Below are 23,836 nucleotides of genomic sequence, written 5' to 3'. Positions count from 1 at the left end.
CCCTAGTGGTGTAAAGGATTCCCTTTTCTCCACACCCTTGCCAGCATTTCTTATCTCTCGTCTTTTTTGATGATAGTCTTTCTAACAGGCATGAGGTGATATCTCATTGTGCTTTTGATCTGCATTTCCCTGATGATGGTCATATTGAGCTTGTCTTCACATACCTGTTGGCCATTTGGATGTATTCTTTGGAAACATGTCTATCTAGATCCTTTATTCATTTCAAAATCAGATGACGATGATGATGATGAAGATGATGATGATGATGATGATGATTTTGCTATTGAGTTATATGAGTTCCTTACATATCTTGAATATTAAGCCCTTACCAGATATATGGTTTATAAGTATTTTCCCCATTTCATAGGTGGCCCTGTCATTTTGTTGATTGTTTTGTTTGCTATGCGGAAGCTTTTTAGTTTGATATTGTCCTTCTTGTTGATTGTGCCTTTAAAATACATATTCTTAAACTTATTTAAAAATTATTTAAAAATCAAACAATATTTACTGTCTGCATACTTACAATTAAGAAGAAAAATGACCAAATGCCACTATTTTTCCTCCCATTGCGAAAAATGAATGAAATCACATATGTCAAGAAAATCAGAGATGAGACGTATCCAATACTACACAAGATCTGAAAATAGAAATATTAAGGTTGGATAAGGTAAATACTGTCTAGGAAAGCATTAATGCTTAAACCTTAGCTTTCCAAACTATGCTATAATGAAGGTAATTTGGAGTTCTTTAGTTTAAGGTTAATAATGTCTCTGCATTCATGAAATATAGCCTAATAAAACTATCTCGTAATTTTTGCCACTTACCTGAACTAACAGGTTTTGAATTATAAATATAATCTCATCTGGGCTAAAAACATAATCCATTATTTGCATTAGAAGGAGGATCAAGAAGTAGAGTGGAATATCCACCAGTGCCTGGCCAAACCAATAAGCAGAAGGGTAGAGGCCTGAAATCCGTAGCTGTGAGTGAGCTTTTTTCTGGAAAAGAAAAGGAAGAATCATCAAAAGTGCTGAAGAGTTAAGACTTGAGAAGTTGCAAATATGTGATCACAAAATCATTCATTTTTTTTGTGTGTGTGTGTGTGTCCCTTTCACATATTGTGCTGATTTAGTAAATGACACCGTCACTGGCCTCACTCCAGGGGGATTGATGGTGCTCCAAACTACATGGCGATTTCATTTTCCAAAGGAAAAATGCGCTAATAGAACAAGTTCATATTCTATCACAGAATGACTGGATGTTGCTTCAATAAGATTCCTGCTCTTTTCTTTGTAAAGTTACTCTTCCTTTTGGCACTAATGGAGACTTGCAAATTGTACAAAGATTCAAAAGATGTAGGTCTACAAATTTCCTGTAAGATTCTTCAAATTTATGTTGGATGTAAACAGCCCATTTATAATTGGCATTTTATTTTAGGTCTAAGAAATGATCTTCTGATAAGTCAATTTCATGACCAACTCTTTAGGTTGGCATAAGAAGATGTCTGTTATGAGATAAAAATAAGACACTTATTGTCTTGAAGTAAACCACATTTTTCATTATTATGTATGAAAACTAGTAAGTAGATTTTGATATCGTGACCCACTCTATGCTATATGGTTGCGATGACTGTCTTAACACAGGGTTTTAATATTACTTCAACTTTCCTAACAGTTGACGTTTCCTAACAGACATGCAAACGTGATGAAAATTTTAAATCTAAAGTTGAGTCTATTATAAAGACATCCAGGAAAAAAGTTAGGATGGGGAGTACCTGGAAAAAAAGCAGGAAAGAGAATGATGGTGAGGGTGTGCTAGAGAACTGGATATTTTCTGTTCACTAATGTGTTCAATATGTTTACTGAGCATACCATGTGCTTTGTGTTGGTCATGGGGCTCTTGTGGAGTTTAAGTGCAGGGAACAACAGTGGTAAAGGCAGTATGTGAATAACTACAGTAGTAGCTACATAATTAAAATCGTTAAAATTAAAATTATGAAGTACAATTAAGATAAAGGTCCTATGAGAGATGAACTGTAATTAGGGGATCCATAAAGGAAGGTTCCCTTTTCAAGGGCCTGAGTTAGGTCTAAGTGGTGAGTAGAAGTCACACAGGTGACAGGTAGGGAGCTCTGCAGGCAGAGAGCACAGAAGAGAAGACCTTTAGTGGGTGGAGTTGATGCTCTTGGGAAACTGGAAAGAAGCCAGCACAGCTGGACACAGTTTCAGAGGGGATAGTGGTGTCATAGCAAAGTGAGGAGACAGCCAGGTCTTTCTAAGGTACAGCAAGGATTTCATTCTCACTTTTTGGTTTATCAAGAAACCACTTAGGGACTTAGGCAGGTAATCTGCATGGTCAGATGAGTGTTTTTAAGTAATTGCGCTGTCCCACTGTGTGGAGAATAGATAAGGAGATGACTAATAAGGATCCATAGTGAGCAATTAGGGAGGTTGATGTGCTTGTCCAGAAGAGAGATGACAGTGGCTCTGACTAGGGTGTCGTAGGAAAGATGGAAGAATGTGCAAAGATTCTAGACATATTTCAGAAGCAGATTCCATGACTTCACTATTAGCTGGCTACAGAGTTTAAGGAGAAAGAGGTATCGATATGGAGCTGCCAGTTAAATTTGAATTTTAGATAAATATCTTTAAAAAATTTTTTAGTACAAGTATGTTCCAATTGAATGAAGCTAAAATGAACCTTGAGAGGGGCCATGTTTTTCAACAATAAGCCAAAGTGCTGTGGTGAGTAGGTTTGGATCATTTAACTGAGCAACTTCACCACCATCTTAAATCGAAAACTGTCACTGAGAGAGGTGTTGTGGTGATGTCAGAGGGTCATGGCTATCACTAAAAGTCAGTGATCAACTAGATGACAGCTGCCATCCCCTGTTAACTGATGATATACCTCCTAGGCTGTCTTTCTTGAGGTCTCACATTAGTTTAAGAAAAATAGTGTGTTCTTCATATTTGCCAACCTTTAATTAAAATGCTTGACGATGCATTGTTCCAAGCATGTAAATTAGGTGTATCACCTCCATATAAATATATGGTCATAACACGGAGAAGGGGTCTCTGAATAATAAGAACATGTGAGGACTTGGTTAACTCTTCTTACTTTATAGTCACCGATGCTGCTCATCGCAATGTAAGGAGTAAAACAGGCTGCCACAGGTATCCAGAAGAAGGCGTTACTCAGGTACCCATGCTCATAAAACATGTGCTCCTGAAATCATGCAGAATACATGAGCTGTTGGCAGTTGGACGAATGGTTCATTTGTGCTTAATCTTAACTAAATCATTCAAATTCTCGAATTGGTCTAAACACCCAGAACACTTCCCAAAGTCCCATCTGCAACTTCTTACCCACATTCTTTCAATCGTGTGTTGCAGCCACCTGAGCATTTTGAACATGTATCCAGATTCACAATGAATGAGAAACTCCGCTGAGTTGCATGCATTGGCTATGGTCCCACAGTTGATAACTCATGTGACAAGCATGGCACCTCTGCTCTCTGACTTTATGATGGTCACATTTAGCTGATGTTTGAATAGACAATGGAGTTGGTGGACTGTCAATGGAAGAGCTATTTTGCTACTCTTAGAAATTGGTGCCATATCAGTTCAGTTCAACATTTACAAAGAATCATTCCTCTGGCTCAATGAGATGCATAAGGAGCAAGTTCAAATGCCTGCAGGCACCTGGCTGGGAGCACTGTTCTTGGCTATCCAAGATCATTCACTAGCCTCTTCAAATACAATAGCTAGGGAAACATAGCAGCACCTCTACCTGCTGCAGTTTTCTTAGATGTATAATAATAATCATACCGCCTATCTTAAAGTCTTATTAGGACATTTAAACATAATAATAAATGTAAATCATGTGGTCAGTGTTCTGAGGACCTAAATTTAACTTGGGACCTCATGTGAACAGGGATGCAGTTGTTTCTGCTCAAGAGATTTCCAGAGGAAGGATTACTCTGATGTGGTTTGAGAGGACAGTGCCGTGAGGCACTATGGAGACTGTGGGGCAGCCCCTGCTGCGCCCCAAATCTCTATAGCTTTCCAACAGCATGTGAGAAGCACTCACTCAACAGTTCTTACAGCTCTTTCTGAAGAGGCGAAGAGGTTAACACAGGGGCAGAAATTGTTAAATGACCTGCACCATGGCCACATCAAACAACGAACAAAGGGGAGTGGAGAGAGCTTGACAGTGAGGGCATCTCTGTAGCAGGTGAAGGGAAATTCTGCTCTGCACCATTGAGTGCATCTTCAACTACACGAGGCCCTGGGGTCAAAGCTAAACTTCCCCCAAGATAATCACGCAGGTCACCTAGGCTGTGGCCACCACATACACAGAAGCTATGGGAGGCAGATACAACTAGAGAATGCAAGTGTCTCCAGAGCACCATTTTTTCCTGTCTTAATCTCTCCAACCTTCTCTCTGCTTCCAGCCCCAGCAGAGTTTTACTCTGAAGGGAGAAAAAAGGAGGGCAGGGAGTCCAGAGAAAAGTCACTCTCTCCTTTCTACTCCAAGATGTTAGACTAGAAAAGGGGGAAGAGAGGGCAAAGCCCTCTACTGCCCACTCACCCATCTCCACCTCTGTTAGGGCACAAGTCAGCCCTATAGGAGTTTGAAGTGGATGGGAAATTGAAGTTTTGGACATCCCTGGAATAATTCTTAGTAACAAAGAGTGACCAGGGAGCTGAAGGGAACGCCTACATTGTCATTTCAAGAAGGTGGAGGGAGATTCAAGATGGTAGATGATAGAGTTGCACACCCTCCCCCCACTGTGGAGATTCTCAGGATCTGAGCAGGCCTGGCCAACTGTATTTTAAATAAGAACTGCTTCTAGTTCTAATTCAGCCTATCCTCTCATCTAGTCAAAGCTAAACATTCTTTAATAGAAACTCGATGCACTCCCAAGAAAAATAATACGAATAGCAATAGTGATAATGAGTGCAACTTATTGAGGGCCTGTGATTTTCTATGTTAATGTGCCTTATTGCTCGTCTTTACAGTAACTCAGTCAACTGAACCTGGTGCTCACATGGTCTTATTTACTTCTTTTTTTATATTAATTTATTTTTTATTGGTGTTCAATTTGCCAACATATAGAATAACACCCAGTGCTCATCCCTTCAAGTGCCCACCTCAGTGCCACCCAGTCACCCCCACCCCCCACCCATCTCCCCTTCCACCACCCCTAGTTCGTTTCCCAGAGATAGGAGGTCTTATTTACTTCTTAAGAAAACTTTGTGGGCCCCTAGGTGGCTCAGTGGTTGAGTGTCTGCCTTTGGCTCAGGGCGTGATCCAGGGGTCCCAGGATCAAGTCCATCAGGCTTCCCACAGGGAGCCTGCTTCTCCCTTTGCCTGTGTCTCTGCCTCTCTCTGTGTGTGTCTCTCATGAATAAATAAATAAAATCTTAAAAAAAAAGAAAACTTTGTGATGAAGTTTTTATCTGTACTTTTCTTTTTCCTGTGGATTGCCGAACCAAGGTCTACAAAAGGTCCAGTAGTTAAGAAGACCACACTGTCTGGCCTTTAAGCCTCTGGCTGTTTCAAGGAGGTCCCATTACTTACTGCCACAGATGGTGACAGATTTGAGATGAAAAGCTGTCAGTTCTTTTTCCCAACTAATTGCATTTTCTGCTGTTTCACTGACCCCAAGTCATCCAATTCAGGTTATAATGTTTCATCATCATTGCTAGATAGTGTGTGTATGTATCTACCCATAAATATACACTATATGTATGTAAAACATACATTTATTCAAGGACGAGTTCACAAAAATAACACGATGTTATTTCAGCATTTCAAGTGTCTTCGTGAAAACTCGTTAGGGCTCAGGATAAGTGAAATAATATTATACTTACTTCAGGGGCATCTGGTTGGCTCAGTGGGTTAAGCATCTGACTCTGGATTTCAGCTCAGGTCATGATCTCAGGGTTGTGGGGTCAAGCCCCATTTCAAGCCCTGTGTTGGGCTCTGTGCTGGGCACGGATTCTCTCTTTCCCACTCCCGTGGCCCTTCACCCACTCTAAAAAAATTATACTTACTTCAAAATATGTGCTTCTGTCAGTCTGAATATGTTCTGAAGAATTAAAAATTCCAAGTAGCCCATTGCTGATGATATCCATGAGGACAGGAAAGCAATTTAGCCTTTTGGTATTACAGGCTATCGAGAATCTGTGATCCTAAAATACAACAAATAGGCATTTTAAGTCCTCAGAAAGCAAATACAAAATTTAATGAAAGAATACAGTAGAAAATCATTCAAATTGTTGACAATACAGGAAGGCTAAAGCACTGGATGTCAGTAACATCACTGTCACTCATATTATTTGATTAATTCCCGCTATATCACAAGGAATCCAGTATTTTGGTCTTTACTGACCATACATCAGCCATGTGGCTATTTATGCCTAAACACTCACAAAACAAAATGCCTCAGATGATTTTTAGCAGCAAGGCCATAAAACACAAAGCAACGTCTCTTTAACATGGCAGTAGGCTTTCTTTCAAAACGTGATATATGCATTTTACACATTAAGAATGTGTGGATACTTGGAACCAGAAGGCAGGCAGCATTGTAATGAAAGCATAGGTTTTCACAAATACTGAGCTTGTAGTAGAAGTGTTGTGTGTAAAATCTCCTGAAAATGGCATTTAAAAATCATTTCATAGTATATGTAAGTCAAGTCATTATGCTGCACACTTTAAACTTATACAGTGCTGTCTATTAATCATATCTTAACAAAACTGGGGGAAAACATATGGTAAAAAAATGTTACATACATCTCTCTCTCTCTCTCTCTATATATATATATATAAAACAACATCTCTTTATATATATCAACATATATAAAAAATATATAATATATTTATATATATAAAACATATGACATGCATATACACATATGTAACATGATTACTTTTTGCCCAAATAAAGAGAATATAAGTGAGTTATTATTTGGGCATGCATTTTTACAATCCAAAATAAATCACCTGAGTTGTATCTAACTATGTAAGGCAATATTTATTGATATTAAGAGTGCCATTTTTTAAAACTATTTTTCTGGTAGCACCTGGGTGGCTCAGTGGTTGAGCATCTGCCTTTAGCTCAAGTCGTGATTCCGGGGTCCTGGGATCAAGTTCTGCATCAGGCTCCCTGCAGGGAGCCTGCTTCTCCCTCTGCTTATTTCTCTGTCTCACTGTGTATCTCTCATGAATAAAAATATCTAAAAAAATAAAAAATAAAAAAACCTATTTTTCTAAGCATACTGGAAACTAACCTGATAGAGACATACCAAGAATTAGTTTGATCAAAAGTAATTTCTGATTTTATGATTGACACAGAAATTATTTCTGAAAATTAACTCTGACAAGTTGCAAATGGTCAAGGTTTGTAACACTTACCTGCTCTGATTTATACATAGAATGCTGTCTTGTCATCTTTTTTCATTTTTCTACCCCGGGGATCTCTCCCCAAACTCCCTCACAGTGTAGGCAGGTAATATACATGGGTGAAGCAGTGTGGAGATAGAGCAACCTGGCAAGTAAAGTCCAAGTCTAAACTGGGCAACTGTTTCTCAATTCCAACTGCAGACTCCCAAAATTGGCATATGGAGGGATTTTTCAACAGAAGCAGAACTACAAATTTTTTATAAGAAATACATCAATCTTAAATATTGCTAAATAAGGCAGTCCTTCTCAAACTTTAGGGAGCATACTAATCTCCTGCAGATTTTATTTAAGTGCAGATACTCAGTAGGACTGGAGTGGGGGCTGAGAGTCTTCATTCCTAGCAATGATCCACTGATGTTGATTCATGAACCACAAGTTGTAGGAAACTACGAAGGTTTTAAATATCAGATAGAGGAGCATAAAGATTTATCTGAAGATTTGACTCATTTGTGTAAAGTTTAGCAGGAAAAAAGACTTGAGCTGTTCTCTCATAAAAAATTTATGCAAATCCACTGTAAAAAAAATTAAGAACTAATTTTTTTGGTAATGGAACTACAGTTCCCAGTAGGTATTTATCAGATTTATTATTAGAGGATTTGTCAAAATGTAATTTGAAGTGAAATCCAATTGAGAAAAAGATTTAAATGAGTGATTCATAATAGTGCATGCAATTTAATAAGGAATGAAATCCAACAGCATTTCATTATATGTTTTTGTAATGTATTGGAGACTGTGGGCAAATAATTGTAGTATAGCTTCTCCTCTAAAAATGAGAGATATCCCATCTGTTTGTGTTAAATTGGCCTTTTATGTCAATTATTAGGTATTATTCAAATGGTGTTCACAACCCATCTTTGGTGAGATGCAACTATCAGAGCCCAACATACCTTGTCATCACCTGACACAGTGATGGCACCATTGTATGAAGGCTCATTTGGGCCATTTCTAATTCCAAAGGCATCCACTTCCAAAGCTATGTTCTGTTGCCTCAGTGAATGTATAAAGTTATCAATGCTTGACCCTACAGAGAAGGTAAAAATCAAAAGTAGAGCAAAGTAAAACAATGGTCAAGTAATATATTTTTAAAAAAACTAAAATAAAATAAAATAGTGTCACCCAAAGCATATCACAATAAGAACTGTCTAAGGATTGCTTTAGAAAGGCAGAATTGATACTATGATACCAAAATCCACTCTGATATCAAAGATAGGACAAGATTACTTTACCGAGAGCCTAGCCACTTACATATAATTTCTGTTAGTGTAGAAATACTACTTAAAACTAACATTATAATCCTTAAAGATAGTAATCATCTATTTTCTTAGAAATTTGGGCCAGATTTTTTTTCCAGAGCCCAAGACTGCATAATACTTTAAAAATATTGTGGGAAGACCTCAGATATATAGATTTGTCTTACTAAATCCCCTTTTGTTGCTTGGTCCCATAAACTTCAGGATTTAAGTAAGGTTGCAACATGCGTTTCTAAAATAAACTCCCAATCTTGAACTTTTCATTTTAAAATTAACTTCCTACTTGGCCTCCTGTGTGTTTTCTACAACACACAGGATTTATTTTTCCCCTCATGGTTTACATTGTCTTGGAAATCTCTCTATAAGAGCAATACTGGAAAGTTATATTTTAGCTGTACTTTTACCTGTTTTATTGATGACCAGTAAGTGGGTCAGAGGAGCTTGAGGTGGCTGTCCCGGCGATAGGAAATACATAGTAGGAGTCAGTCCCCAAGAATAACTTTTTTGATATAACTCATAGAACAGATGTTCCAAAAGCTGAGGGCAGAGGCTAATGCCAAAAAGCAATAATCTACATGGAGGAAAATGTAAAAGAAAGAAACTCATCTATAGGAACTTTTGTAGATTTTTCAGTTGGAGTAGATAATGGGTATCATAAAAGAAAGAAATCATACACACTAACCAAATATAGAAATCATGCTTTCTCCCCCATTTCTTCTAATGTGAAGTAGTTCCTATGTCTCTATGCTGGGACCTTCTCTCTAAATGCCTCTCCCCCATCCTCCCTTCCTCATTTTGGAAATGTCACTCAGGCTCATGATGTTGGCTGGGTACAACTCTTCAATCTCTCTCTGATTCCCACTTCTTTCCTCTGTTTCCATCTCACATGTCTTCCTTTTTCTGGCATATCACCAACACTCAGATGTACTACACTTTGAAACTCTTACCCCTATGGTTCCCAATTTCTATAAATCACATTTTCTCATTCACTCAAGTTCCAAGGGCCAATCACTTTCCACTCATCTGGCTGTTTTAAGTCCCTCTTCCAAATGGTTGAAAATTTCTATCATATCATCATTGTTACGTGCCTAAAACCCTTTCCTCTTTTACTTTTCAAGTCAGGACCTTAATTATCTCTTTCCTGACCTTTTTCAATATTGTCCTCAATGACCATTTTCCTTATCTCCAGAGTCTACTGCTTCTAAACCATCTTTGCACTGTTGCCCAATTATGTACAATTTGGCAATCTGTTTATTTTTTTATTTGAAAAAGAGAGAGTGAGAGTGACTGCAGGTGGAGAGAGGTGCAGAGAGAGAGAAATCTCCAAGCAGACTCCCTGCTGAGCATGGGGTCTGGCATGGGGCTCGATCTCATGACCCTGAGATCATGACCTGAGCTGAAATATAGAGTCAGATGCCCAACTGACTGAGCTACCCAGGCGTCTCCCTTGCAATCTATTCTAATTATGTCGATCACCTTTTCAAATAAAAATCCCATATTCCTTATTATTCATAAAGCCTAAACTCTTCAGCTGTACATAATATATTATCAAAATTATTTCTACTTTTCCATGTACTTTGTTATAATTCACTGAAATGGATAACAGCTCTTCTGACTTTTCATATATCTCCAAACTCAGTGTTGCCCCTCTGCCTGAATTTCCATCCTCCTTTCTTTCCTGCTACATTTTTCTATACCAGACTCCATTTCTCCCTCATACAAAATTGTTTTTCTGATGCCCATATTGGTACATAATCTTTCTCATACTGAATGTTCTGGTCGACAATATTGTCTAATCTTATGCCATGGTTTTTAGTGTACTTCTAATCACCCTCAAGTGCCAAATCTCATGTCTGATTTATTTCGATACATGTTACAGATATTTAACATAGAGTGCTGTGCAGAGGTGCTAACAAATATGTTTTAGTGAATGAGTCCTGGCTGGAGAGCAGGGTTTTCGCAAGGAGGTGTGACTCAATGAAGAGCCCAAAACTAGCGGGAAATGCGTGAACCATGAAGCAAGTTCCAGGCAGTGACATGAAGCCTTGGCTTAGACACAGCCTGGCACAAAGTAACTTGGACAAAGAGGATAGGATGTTTTGGGGATGGGATCCAAATGCTAACTTCTATACTTCAGAGAAATGATCTCAACCCTTTGATAAGAACAGATGCGGTATGAAATAAAAAGAAAGAGCCCAAACTTTTTTTACTGGGTGTAATTACATATTCACCAAAGCAATCGGAAATTGTTTTCTATGTTAATAAAGACCACATGCAATTACTGGAATTTATCTCAAGAGGTTTTGGGGTTTCTTTCCCCTTGAATTTATTTTGAGAACACTGACCAAACGTATCTGAAACACTCGGATACTCACATGGTCAACAGAGTTTTTTTTTCATTCTTTAACTTTAAGAAGCGAACTTTTGCTATGGCACAGAGTTGCTGCCTCCAGAGAGCCATGCCACTGATTGATTTCTTTGTTTCCTTAAACGAAGACAAAACTTGTTCCAGCTCAACAAGGCTTCCTGTGTCTTTTGTCCTATTATTTTGTAACTCTCCCCAAATTCCAGTGTCTATAAAACATAAAATCAATACTTTATAATGTTGTTTTAGACACATATTACTTAGATTTTTCTATGACCACATTTTCACCAGATAGTGTCAGAGTCAAGAATCTTGGGCAAAGATCCTAAAAACCTAATTTGTGGCATTACTAGAGTGACCACAAAATAAAAGGAAACAAGGCAAAAAAAAATTTAAAAAAAAGTATAATACAGGAAGAAAACGAATGACATAATTAAAGAAATCTTGTATTTTCTTTTAAATAAGCTTTGTGTCTATAGCTTTAAGGACATTAGCTTTCACTCATTCTAGGGAAATCATAGTTGGCTGATTCATTGCAAAAGATAAATGATCAGTATTTCTGACGAAGGTGGAAATGCTGGTACATATACAACCCTCCTCATTCCCTTCCAAGGACGTGAAATTGGTAGAGGCAATATTTTTTAATGTAGCCATGATTAAAAATAAGATTGTTTGGAAGACAATCCTAGAAAAACTGATCAACTTTAGACTTTTAGAAAGCTATAAAATATGTATATTAAAAGTTAAGTATAACCACAAGTGTAAAACTTCAAAAGTGAAAAAAAGGGGAAATAAGGTATTTTTAAAAACCTACTTAATCAATAAAAAAAATTAGAAAATGGGGGAAAAAAGAGTGTAGTAAAGAGTTAACTAAGTAGAATGATAGTAAACCAGAAGCAAGGAATTAACTTAGATCAAGGAGAGAGGACTTTCTAAGGACTGATACTTGCGCTGACAACAAATCTTCCAGTAATGATGGAACCCTGAAGACATTGGAACAATATCCTCAAAATGTTACAAGAGTTAACTGTCAACATACAACTCTAATTTTCTTCTCTCTGTAGCACTTGTATCACATATTTATTGTCTACTCCATGAGGACCTAGTCTTATACACTGCTATATTCCACACTCTTAGTAAAATGCATAGTAGAAAATAAGGAATTTAAGAGAGGGTGCCAGCATTGTACAAAAAGGGAAGAAAGAGACAGAAATACATCTCTTCTCTGCTCTAAGTTTTCCCAAGACCGGACTGAATCAGAGCACCTCCAAAAGCATAGAACCTCATCATTCAAAATATATTTTCAAGATAGACTATTCCACAGACAGACAAAATGGAAGTTTCTTCTTCTTTTTTTTTTCTTACCTGATTCATCAATAGCTGATTTTCCTTCTAATTTCAAGAACACTTCATTCAAGGTTGTCATGGACACACCATAATTTTCAATGCCCTGGTTAGAACATCTATCAAGATCCCTGTAAAGATCTAAAAGTAGTCACAGAAATGCATGAGAAGAATATAATTTGTAATGATATTGATAGTAACTGTATTTTTGAACAATAGAGAACATGTGTGATGAGCCATTCATAAGAGACAAAGGTATGATAAAGACATTCCCTCATTTCTAAAATAACCTATACGGTGTGTTTCCATGTCTTGAGTATAAAATTGTAATCATCTACATTTGGTTCTTAGAATGATTATGCAGGGTTCTTTGAGACATATGATGTTTTATTTATTCTGTTTTTTAAAAACTAATTGCATTTGATTATGGGGAGAGTGATAAATGAACTGAATACTTGTGGCCTCCCACAAATCCATATGTTGAAACCCTACCCTACAGTGTGATGGTATTAGAAAGGGGGGCTGTGGGAGGTGGTTAGGATTAGATGATGTCCTGAGCCTGGAACTTTCATAAATGGGATTAACGCCTTTGAAAGAGTCACAACAAAGCTGGCTTCCTCTCCCTGCCATATGGGAAACAAGAAGTCTGCACTCTGCAACCCCAAAGAGGTATCTCACTAGAACCTAACTGTGCTGGAGCCCAGATCTTGGACTTCCCAGCCTACAGGACCATCAAAAATAAATGTCTGCTGTTTGTAAACCCACCCAGTCTATAGTAGGTGTTAGTAGCCCCAACTGACTAAGATAGGAAATGTTAAATTCTAAAGCCTCATTAATTCAGAAATATTATTCCAAAAACTGAGAGAAGAAGACTCTCAAGAATAACTAGTAGGCAGCAGAGTAACAAAAGCAAAAGCACAAATATTTATAGAAGTAATTTGGTGCTGTACAGGCTTCCCTAGTTTAGAGAAGTATATAAATTAAAGGAAAGGACAAAGTATGTATGCAATTTTGTATTTACTCTCTTCTCCCGCTTCTGACCATGGTATGAAGATTACACAAAAGCCTTCAAAGAAGGTAGGTCTTAGGGCCCCTGGGTGGCTTAGTGGTTGAGCATCTGCCTTTGGCTCAGGTCATAATTCCTGGGTCCTGAATCAAGTCCTGCATCAGGCTCCAAGCAGGGAGCCTGCTTCTCCCTCTGCCTATATCTCTGCCTCTCTGTGTCTCTCATGAATAAATAAATTAAAAATTTTTTTCAAAAGGTTGGTCTTTATAGGAATGAGTAGGCCATTTTGAAGGTTGTTATTGTTGATTTTAAAGATACTGGCAATAATTTGGGGGCATTTCAGGAAAATTGGAAGTAGAATAAAGGATAAACCAATTCAAATATTGGTAGAAATTAAAAGTCTCTATCTTACCAGTGTGTTAGGTAAATAAAAATACAGATGTAGTCATGATTTTTAATGAGTTCTAAGTGTTGGTTCTTTTTCAGTCTTTCTTTAAATTGTGCATTCTCCTTTGAAATGCATTTAACAAATAATCAGGTAACAGTTTGCTTTGTGGCCTCATCAAGATTTCTGTTTCCACAAAAGAAGATGTCACCAAGACAAGGAGGAGAAGAAAGAAGAAAATTACTGATGTTCTTGCAAAATCAGAGCCAAAACCGGGGACCCCTGAAGACCTGCAGAACTTGATGAAGGACTATTTCAGCAGCAGCCGCTCAGTGATTGAATTAGAAGAACTAAACCTACCAGACTCCTGTTTCCTCAAGGCCAATGATTTGACTCATAGTCTTTCATCATACCTAAGAGAAATCTGCCCTAAGTGGGTAAAACTTCGGAAAAACCATAATGAGAAGAAATCGGTTCTGATGCTGATCATCTGCAGCTCTGCTGTCCGGGCCTTGGAGCTCATTAGGTCGATGACAGCATTCAGAGGAGACAGCAAAGTTATGAAATTATTTGCAAAACACATAAAGGTCCAGGAGCAGGTAAAGCTGCTGGGGAAGTGTGTTGTACACCTGGGTGTAGGAACACCAGGGAGGATTAAAGAACTCATTAAACAAGGTGGCCTTAATTTGAACCCCTTAAAGTTCCTGGTTTTTGACCGGAACTGGAGAGATCAGAAGTTGAGGAGGATGATGGACATTCCTGAGATTAGAAAGGAGGTTTTTGAACTTCTGGAAATGGGAGTCCTCAAGTCTGTGCAAATCAGAATCTTTGAAGCTGGGCCTTTTCTAAGTCTGGGTTCTAATGAAAATTTCAGTTTTATGCTGGGATTTTCATCCCATTTAATAGCTCTGGAATATTGCAAGGACTCAGTAAATATCAGCTATTGTTTTATTATGTTAACTGCACCACCAGATGAATCACTAGAAATTTTTGGTGGAGATTCTTTGACAAAAATAAAGCTGTCCTTTGCCAACTTCTCTGTATAATAAAGTATCACCAGCCTGTGTATGAAAAAAAAAATTCTGTTTCCACACGAATATGTATGTCAAAGACATGGTGTATGCATCTAAGACTGCAGTTATCTCACTGATTCTAAGATAAATACATTTCATCATCTTTTACCATATCTGAAATGTGCATGTATCACAAATGCTGGTATGTCATTTTAAATGGTGGCATTGTTTCTTTCTTTTTTCTTGGTAGCACATCCTATATAGCTGAGGCTATTTTAGACTTGGAGAAATACCATAGCTTCTAGGTCAGGTCTGATTCCAGGTGCTGTATTTATTTTTAATATTTTATTATTTTTAATTTTAAAAATATTTATTTATTTATTCATGAGAGACACAGAGGGAGAGGGAGACATAGGCAGAGGGAGAAGCAGGCTCCCAGTGGGGAGCCCGATGTGGGACTCGATTCCAGGACCCCAGAATCATGACCCAAGCCAAAGGCAGATGCTCAACCATTGAGCCACCCAGGGGCCCCTATTTTTAATATTTTAATAATATATTTAAATAAATTAAATCATTTAATCCTCATGAAAATTCTATATAGTTAGTACTGTCATTATCCCCTTGTTACAAACAGGGAAACTGAGGTACAGAAAAGTAATACAACCTGTCCAGGATAACAGAGCTATTAACAGCCTTGCTGGGATCTGAACCCACCCAGTCTGGCTCCAGTATCCCAGGTTTTGACCACCACACCCTATCGTCTGGTGCTATGTTTCTTATGAACCATGATCATGGCAGGTTTATTGATTCATGTAGGCAGCTACGGAAGCCATTATTTTCCATTAAAAGCTGTCAAATTTCTTTAACTCAAAGTAAACACATTTTATGGTTACACTTTTTTTTTTTTCCCCTTGAATGCAACCTACCTCAAAACTCTTGGCAAATGAAAGCATGTTGGGAGACCACATAGAAAAGTGGGAATGGCAATGAGCCTCCAGGCTTCTGTATTTGTGGCAAGGTTGTGGATTTAGAATGTTTGGAAACATATAGGTTGATCATATTACTTAGGTTATAACATTATGTCACGGTGTTTTAACAAAACCATGTACTGTGGAGTCGTACCATTCCCTTAGCTCCCATTTAACACTCTATGCTGTTTTCACAGACCTCTCCTTGCCTGGACCACTCTCCCTGATTCATTCCTGAAACAAATGTCCCAAATATTTCTAATTTTAGCCTGATGTGGTCCTGAACCTCTTAATTGCATATGTCACCACATGAAGCATATTTAGCATCTTTTGCCCCAGTTTATTCATAAATGATCTGGGGGTAATATCAGGAGCTAATATTAGCAGTAACCCTGGGGAATATTGGAGAATTAATGCAAAGTGCCATGCACTTAGCAAGTATAAAGGTGTCAGCCATCATTCTTAAGGCTACTGTTACAGTTAGTAACATCGTTATAAACCATTCTGTGGTCTCCATGTTCTCTTACCTGGAAATTTGTTTGTCCTTTCCAAAGGCAAAATATATACAAGTTTTTCTTCACTTTGTGCTGTTAATTTGGCATCAGGGATGTGTTGTTTTACAAGTGATGTTATACTGTCTGGATCGCACATTTCATTCAGATGCAAACTGACATTTAAAAAGAACGTGTTAAAGCCATTTTTACCCAACATCATCTCTATACATTATATATATATATATACACACACACACACACACACACACACACATATACATACATAAAATGGAAGAAACAAGACTTAAAAATAAATAGTCCAAATATAGTCCAAATTAATACAGTCCAAACTGTATAATCTGGAGGCTCTAGTGTAAGGGATAATAACTCAAGGATTATTATTTGGAGGAAAGATATTCAGCGAGATGGTGGCCAGAGTGAGGTGAAGGAAACGCCTAATTTTGTCTCCATCTATCCAAAAGCTCAGCTTTGAATTTTCCCTTTGTAGTAAAGTATGGATTTTGCAAAAACTAAGATTTGAACACAGTGAAAACAGACATAGACGTTAGCTTGATACAGTCATTAAGAACATGGTCCTAATGTCCTACTGATCCACATTCCAGAACTTGGGTTTAACCTCTTCCAGCATCAATTTTCCAACAAAGTTCCAATCAATGTCCCAATACTCATCTCTCAAAGAATTTTGAAAGAATAAAATAAAATATGTTTGTGATCACACTGAGCCTTACACCAAGTAAACCTTCAGTATGTGTTAGCTAATTTTATCACTTTTTTGTCCAAAATTTATTCAAATCAAAGCTGATCTGTCTTGGTAAGAACATATAAAGTTCTTCATGAAATCGTTAGATTTTTAGAAGCACCATTTTAGTCACATCCATTGAAATTTACTGATGCAATAAAATGATGAGGACATCACTTTGATGACACGAACCTAAAAAATCAATTTAGATAAAAACTATTCTGTGTTTACAAGGCCCTATGCAATACACTATCCAGGATCCCAAAGAGAAAGAATATAGAACCTTCCCTACAGGAGCTTGGAACATAGCAGTCATATAAAGCTGCATATATAAAAGAAGTGGGGGAGAAGGAAGTTAAGACAGTTAAGCACTTAGTACCTTGTCAAATATTCATTCATTCAATATTTTTAGCCTTGACTGCAGTGTAGGTATTATTACTGCTGTTACATACATGAAATTACTGAGGACCAGAGACTTAATTGAGTTACCTAAGGTAACAATTCAAAATAGTGCTTTTCAGATTCCAGAAAAGAGGATGCTTATTAAGGAGAAAATGTTCAGAAAAGACTTTCAAGGATAGATAAGATTTGAACTTGGTTAAAATGGGATGGAGGAGCAATGTCAAACAGATGTCCTACCCTGAGCAAAAAGAAGACAGCTAAATCACAGAACATACTTAGAAAACAATGAGTGGTTTATTTTAGTTGGAAAGTATTGATTCAATTGGATTGTACCAAGCAATTATGATGGAATGGTAGATTTGATCAGATTAAACCCTCAGTAAATAATGAAGGGAATACATTTAACCTCTGAGGATAAAGTGACTTAAATTCTTTTTTAAGAAATAATAATATTTTAGCAGGAAGTATAGGGAAAGATTCATATCACACCTGTAAGCTTGGCCTAAAGATCTACCACTTTAAATGATGTGAGATTGGGCATATTATTAAAACTCCCTGACATGCCAGAGGGTAATAATACCATCTTCTTACAGTTATCTGAAAGATTAACTATAATTACATGAGTCTTCCATATGTAAATCTCTTAGCAAGAACTTAGAGCATAGCCAACATGGAATAAGTAATAGAAATTACTTAGTAACATAATAATGATTAATAATGATGTTAATTATTATCAGAAAGAGAAGGAGATAGAAAAGAATGAGAGAGAAGATGAAGTCATGGAGAATGGACAGGAGGCTATTGAAATTGTCCCAATGAACGAAAAGAAGTATTGGAAAAATGATGAGAGAGGGTTGGAATGTCACTAAATTTCTCTTTGCAACAATGTGTTGTGAAAATATTTTCCAAAAATTTTGTTTAAACTCAGCTTAATCATCCTTGTATTCTCCAAGTCTACAATCCCACCTGCCCTTTGTTCTAGTTTAAGAAAGAGAGCTTGTGGTGTCATTCTAACACAGCATTCTTGAAATGATCTTAATAATTTTGTAGCCTACTTTAACATACTACTACTGAAATTTTCTGTCCACAACATGTTCCAACAAGTCTCCAACAATACACGTGGTACCTTAAATGATAGCCAATGCCCCATTTCTTCTTCAGGAATAGAGAAGAGCCTGCACACTTCAGCCTCCCATTGGATATAAACACCTTCCTATCTAAGCAGAAAAGGAAAACAACACATTGTATTAAGGGGTTATTCTTTCACTGTTTATAAAAGAATATCTCCATTAATAAATAACGTGTTTTAGGAGATGACTCACTAAAATATTTGCATTCTAATTCTGGTCATATGTAAGCTAATTTCCTTGTCATCCAATAACTGAAATGATATGCTAGTTTATTCCTAGTAAATTAAGAAAAATTATCATACAATGAAAGGATCTGTTTCAAGTTAACTGACATTACTACTGAATAAAACATACTATGTGTTTGAGAGTATGCTACATATTTAAAACCAATCAGTTGCTTTGCAATAGGATCAGAATATATCGTGGGACAATGTACATGGAGAAGTGGACATTCAAATGGGTGACAGCAAGTCTCTTGGTTCATGACAGTCACACACACGGCAGCTGTGCTGGAACTTATCTACACATATTTCACACATGTCTCTAATTTCTCACGAAGATACATCAGAGAAAAACAACATGGATGGAACTTGAGGGATTATGCTAAGTGAAATAAGTCTGAGAAAGAGAAAGACAAATACCATATGACCTCACTTATATGTAGGCTCTAAAAAAAATAAATCACCAGCCAGGATGTCAGCTTCATCCATGAACTGGGTACTGAAGAGAATGACTCTATCAGATTTCCTCTCTTTTAGGAAGTTCCATACACGGTGCCTCGAAAGAGGATCTGAGCCAGCGGTTGGTTCGTCCAAGAGCAAAACCTGCACATTAGGAAACATGAAATCATTCCCCTCTTGGAGGTAAAACAAAAACAAAAACAAAAACAAACAAAAACAAAAACAAAAAAACAACAAAAAAACTTTTTTTTTTAAAGCAATATATGTGTAAAAGTCTTTGGAAGAAATATCTTACTACTTAATTTTTCATTGGAACAGTTCTTTTGCATTTGCCATTTGCAAATTCAGTCTGATGGAATACGATAGATCCATAGTCCTCAATCTCATTCACCAGTAATTTTGGCTCGGCTTACCTGAGGGTCTCCTAAAATGGCAATCCCAAAAGTTAGTTTCCTTTTTTGTCCACCGCTTAAATTTTGAGCAAGGATGTCTTGAATATTTTCCATCTCCAAGTCCCTTAAAACTTGTTGTATCTAACCAAAAAAGAAAAAAAAAAAACAAAAAACAAAAAGGAAAGGAGGTGAAGTCCCCAACCCAGCACCTGTATTTTAAATACACAATCATTGTGCTGTGCTTTGCAAAAGGTCTTTTTACCCTTTAGATGATGAACCATGTAGAAGTAACACAAATACATTTAGAATTTTCTAGATAAACAATTACACGTTCATGGCTGTGAGACATCTACATGTCACACATCTAACATGTTCTTCTACCTCTTGTTCTACTTCATGCGACTGAATCCCTTTTATTTTAGCAAAGAGCCTGAGGTTTTCTTTCACAGTGAGGAAGTCAAATTGCACATTGGATTGTGGGCAGACTCCAGTGAGCTTGCTGACTGTTTCCAAGTCCGTCATTTCTGAAAGGGTGTGATTATAGATGGTGACTGAACCTAGAGGTAGAAAGGTTGACAGTGAGTCACGCTTCATTTAAGGTATTTTATTTTATTTATTTTTTAAAGATTCTATTTATTTACTCATGAGAAACACAGATAGAAAGAGGCAGAGACACAGGCTCCATGCAGGGAGCCCGATGCGGGACTCGATCCTGGGACTCCAGGATCACACCCTGGACCGAAGGCAGGCACCAAACCACTGAGCCACCCAGGGATCCCCCCACCCCCATTTAAGGTATTTTAAAGCAAAAAACAATGTGTGTCAGTCACCCAAATCTTTTAAGCATACTGTACCTATAAGGAATGCACTATTGACTAGAAATGTAATGTTCCCAATTCCTCTGAACCAGTTGGAGTGCTCATTCATAGAGCTACTTATCTTAAAATACTTAAACCACAAAGATTTTCCTAAGTAAATAGAACATACATCTGCTAAAAGAATAACTTGAAGACACTTGTAAAACTTTTCTCTAACGCACCTGAATGAGACTAGTAGTTCGTGAAACTACTAATTATGGAAATAACTAACAAAACAAATTAACTAATGAAATGCATAGCTAATTAATTTGCCCATGTTCTTGCCCATAATTATCTTCTCACCTGAGGTTGGGGTGGATAGTCCACTGAGCATGTTCAACAGAGTTGTTTTCCCAGCTCCACTGTGACCAAGGAGGGCAGTGATCTGGCCTTCATATATGTCAAATACTAGACCTGGAATTATTATAAAAAAATACCCCACTCAGAGCCTACGTATTAACTTTATACATTCTCTTTAAAAAATTAAGAATTTTTTTTTTTGAGAGTGAGAGCACAAGCAGGGGGAGGGGCAGAGGGAGACAGGAGAATCTCAAGCAGACTCGGTGCAGAGCACATAGGACTCTATCTCACAACCATGAGGTCATGACCTGAGCCAAAACCAACAGCCGGATGTTTAACTGACTGAGCCAACCAGGTGTCCCACATTCTCCAAAATTTTTATAATTTCTTATGGCATGTGTATATTTGGCTAGCAATATTCAAAATAAAATCCATTTCCAACTTCTTCCCTTTAAAATTGTATCTCCTATGATACACATTTTATAGCTGTAGCATTGTCATGACATCTTATTATATAATTAACCATTTTTTTGATAAGGGCAGTTCTGTCATTAGAAGAAGGTCAACTATAATAAAGATCGTTTATTAGGATTAGAGTGTGATGAGTTGAAAATAAGAATATCATGATGCAGTCACACATCTTTCAAATCTATCAGATATTAAAGGCATACCCTGACCTTCTAAAATTGTTATATGGTTTTACATTTAGTCAGAAGGAAACATGATGTGTTCAAATGAAGGAGAGTTGTGGTGTCTGGAATATCTGTTCTTTATCCCCGTGAAGACAGTACAGCAGTGAGGCATAGTCACCAAATCCAACAGCCTTGTTAAATGTGATGTTACTTTATTACCTTTCAAGGCTTCTACTTTTTCATTATTTCCTTTTCCATATTCTTTCTTAAGATTTCTTATTCTGAAAAAAAAAAGAGGAAAATGTTTTAAGGACCTTGTGGAAACAGAGGATTGAGAAATCAAGTCTTTGAGGTGGTGAGAAAATCCAGGAGGTCTTTCCCTCATTCAAGCCCAGGTGATGGGAAACACTTTCTTGAGGAGACAATGGCAAATCGAATGATGAACAAATATTGAGCAAAGGCTCAGGGAAGTTTGGGATTTCTAGTTGTCTGGAAACAAAACAATCAGCATTAAGACACATCCATCACCTCAGAGGGGAGATATGCATGACATGAGTACCCTAACTTAGGTTTTTCTTCCCGTCTTCTTGGATGCCTATCTTCCCTTTTCTGCATCACCTGTCTCTTCTTTCTCCTCTTACTCATCAGGAGGCAGAGAGGAGAGAGGATAAATCACAAAGAAAAGGAGAAGAATAACAAGGGACATGATGACAGTGTCTGTCATAAAGAGAGCAGACAGAGAGAGAAGGGAGAGAGAGAGAAAGAACAGCACAAAGAAGAGAAAAAAAAGAAAATGAGAGAAATGGAAATATGACGATTATTTATTCATTGATGTTTGTTGTTCTGCCATAAGATATTTGTAAATAGAAATGCTGACAATGTCAGAAAACAAGGTGCTTTTAACAATGATTGTGGCCTTTCACGAGTGGAATAGGCTGGATGTAGGTGGGTACAGAGAGGCACCCAGGAAATCTTTGTCACATCTGTGTTTTGCCTGATAGACCTCTGGTCCCTGACCTTTTCCTCCATTTGCACCTTCATGTAATTCTTTTATTACCTTATGGCTTCTTTTCCGTGGAATTCTGGAGACACTGGTTCAAAAGAGTCATTAGGTGAAGAATCTGAATCTATTTCATTCTCAAGGGCCACATGATCAGCCCTTGGGTGTTGAAACCAGAAAGAAGATTTCAGGAAAAACCAAGGAGAACGTCGATGTCCATATTCAGCTACACAGACAGAAGGCAACAGAACATTGCATCAGTCACCACTTTAAGGGTTGGTGACCATAGGACATCTTGTCAAGGTAACTGCTTTGGGAAGCATTTAGACACCCTTAAGATCCAGAACCAAGCACTAGCTTTCCTCACCTAGTTCTAATGCAAGGACTCATAGTATAATCATCCTTAATCTCTTGCAAGTATCTCTTTTGAAAAAGAAACCATTTAAAGTATTGTGGTAGAACAAGATCTTAGAAAGTTCTATAAACAAAGCGCAGCCCATCATATACACAATGGGCTTATCTTAGAAATTATGAAAAAAAAGCTTGATAATTTATATTCAATATATTGTAGTTATTTTACTTATTTTAATTTTTAAAGATTTTTTTTTATTTGAGAGAGAGAAGGAGAGAGAGAATGAGCAGGGGGAGGGGCAGAGGGAGAGGGAGGAGACTCCCTACTGAGCAGGGATCCCAAGGCCGGGCTTGATCCCAAGACGCTGGGATCATGAGCTGAGCTGAAGGCAGACGCCTAACTAACTGAGCCACCCAGGCGCCCCTGTAGACACTTATTTTAAAGAAAAGCACTGAATGAAATTGCATTGAATCACAATTAGGTTACTACTTACTGGGCAAAATTTTGTCAAAATATAATGTCAAAGCCAAATACAAAAGAGCATCAAAAACCAACATGAAAAGAGTAGCTATTATTAGGTAGGGGTTGTCTGAAGAATCCAAATGGATGTTAGAGTTCACATCATAGTCCAAATGTATAAGCTGGAAAAAAAAAAGATACATACACTGAATTTTAAAAGGATAAATAAAGTATGAAAAATTATTAATGTCTTATTTCTGCTGAACACTGGGATTGAAAAGATAAATAAAACACAGGTCCTGTCTTTACAGAGCTCTAATCTGTTGGAAGACATAGCACTGAATTCATCTAGCTACAGAGCAATTTGAGAAGTTAGCGGGGGTAGGTACTAAGGGCTTAGAGTCCCACGGGCAGAGAAGTAGGCAAGTCCTCTGGGAAGTAAAATCTCAAAGGAGAGGCTGTCTACAGGATTTAATCAGGTGTAGGATGGGGGCAAAGGGAACATTCTAGACAGGGGGCACCAGTTGAAAGGGGTGGGTGGGTGGGTGGGTGGAGTGAAATACTTCAATATTTGGACAGA

At 37.5% G+C, this 23,836-nt stretch overlaps 1 protein-coding gene and 1 pseudogene across 2 annotated transcripts in view; one reads left to right on the top strand and one right to left on the bottom strand.

Moving 5' to 3' along the window:
* Positions 1-23,836, bottom strand: part of ABCA9 (ATP binding cassette subfamily A member 9) — a 59,644-nt gene that overhangs the window by 19,495 nt on the left and 16,313 nt on the right. The window contains exons 10-26 of one of the 2 annotated variants that reach the window (XM_077853664.1): positions 23,291-23,438; positions 22,503-22,671; positions 21,665-21,726; positions 20,817-20,927; positions 20,038-20,213; positions 19,678-19,797; positions 19,239-19,408; positions 18,581-18,667; positions 16,326-16,465; positions 12,448-12,567; positions 11,093-11,291; positions 9,122-9,288; positions 8,355-8,488; positions 6,060-6,197; positions 3,118-3,225; positions 825-998; positions 524-637 (exon numbers count right to left, since the gene is read on the bottom strand). In XM_077853664.1, the coding sequence (XP_077709790.1) occupies positions 524-637; positions 825-998; positions 3,118-3,225; positions 6,060-6,197; positions 8,355-8,488; positions 9,122-9,288; positions 11,093-11,291; positions 12,448-12,567; positions 16,326-16,465; positions 18,581-18,667; positions 19,239-19,408; positions 19,678-19,797; positions 20,038-20,213; positions 20,817-20,927; positions 21,665-21,726; positions 22,503-22,671; positions 23,291-23,438 (2,337 nt within the window). Of the gene's footprint in view, positions 1-523; positions 638-824; positions 999-3,117; positions 3,226-6,059; positions 6,198-8,354; positions 8,489-9,121; positions 9,289-11,092; positions 11,292-12,447; positions 12,568-16,325; positions 16,466-18,580; positions 18,672-19,238; positions 19,409-19,677; positions 19,798-20,037; positions 20,214-20,816; positions 20,928-21,664; positions 21,727-22,502; positions 22,672-23,290; positions 23,439-23,836 lie in introns of both variants that reach the window. The other variant, XM_077853665.1, reaches the window with a different exon arrangement.
* LOC144285371 (uncharacterized protein C3orf26 homolog pseudogene) lies at positions 12,651-14,867 on the top strand (annotated as a pseudogene).

This window comes from Canis aureus, chromosome 16 (assembly GCF_053574225.1).
Source record: "Canis aureus isolate CA01 chromosome 16, VMU_Caureus_v.1.0, whole genome shotgun sequence".
Taxonomy (NCBI): Eukaryota; Metazoa; Chordata; class Mammalia; order Carnivora; family Canidae; genus Canis; species Canis aureus.
Note: the sequence above shows the minus strand (reverse complement) of the source record. Positions and strands in the feature narration are given on the sequence as shown.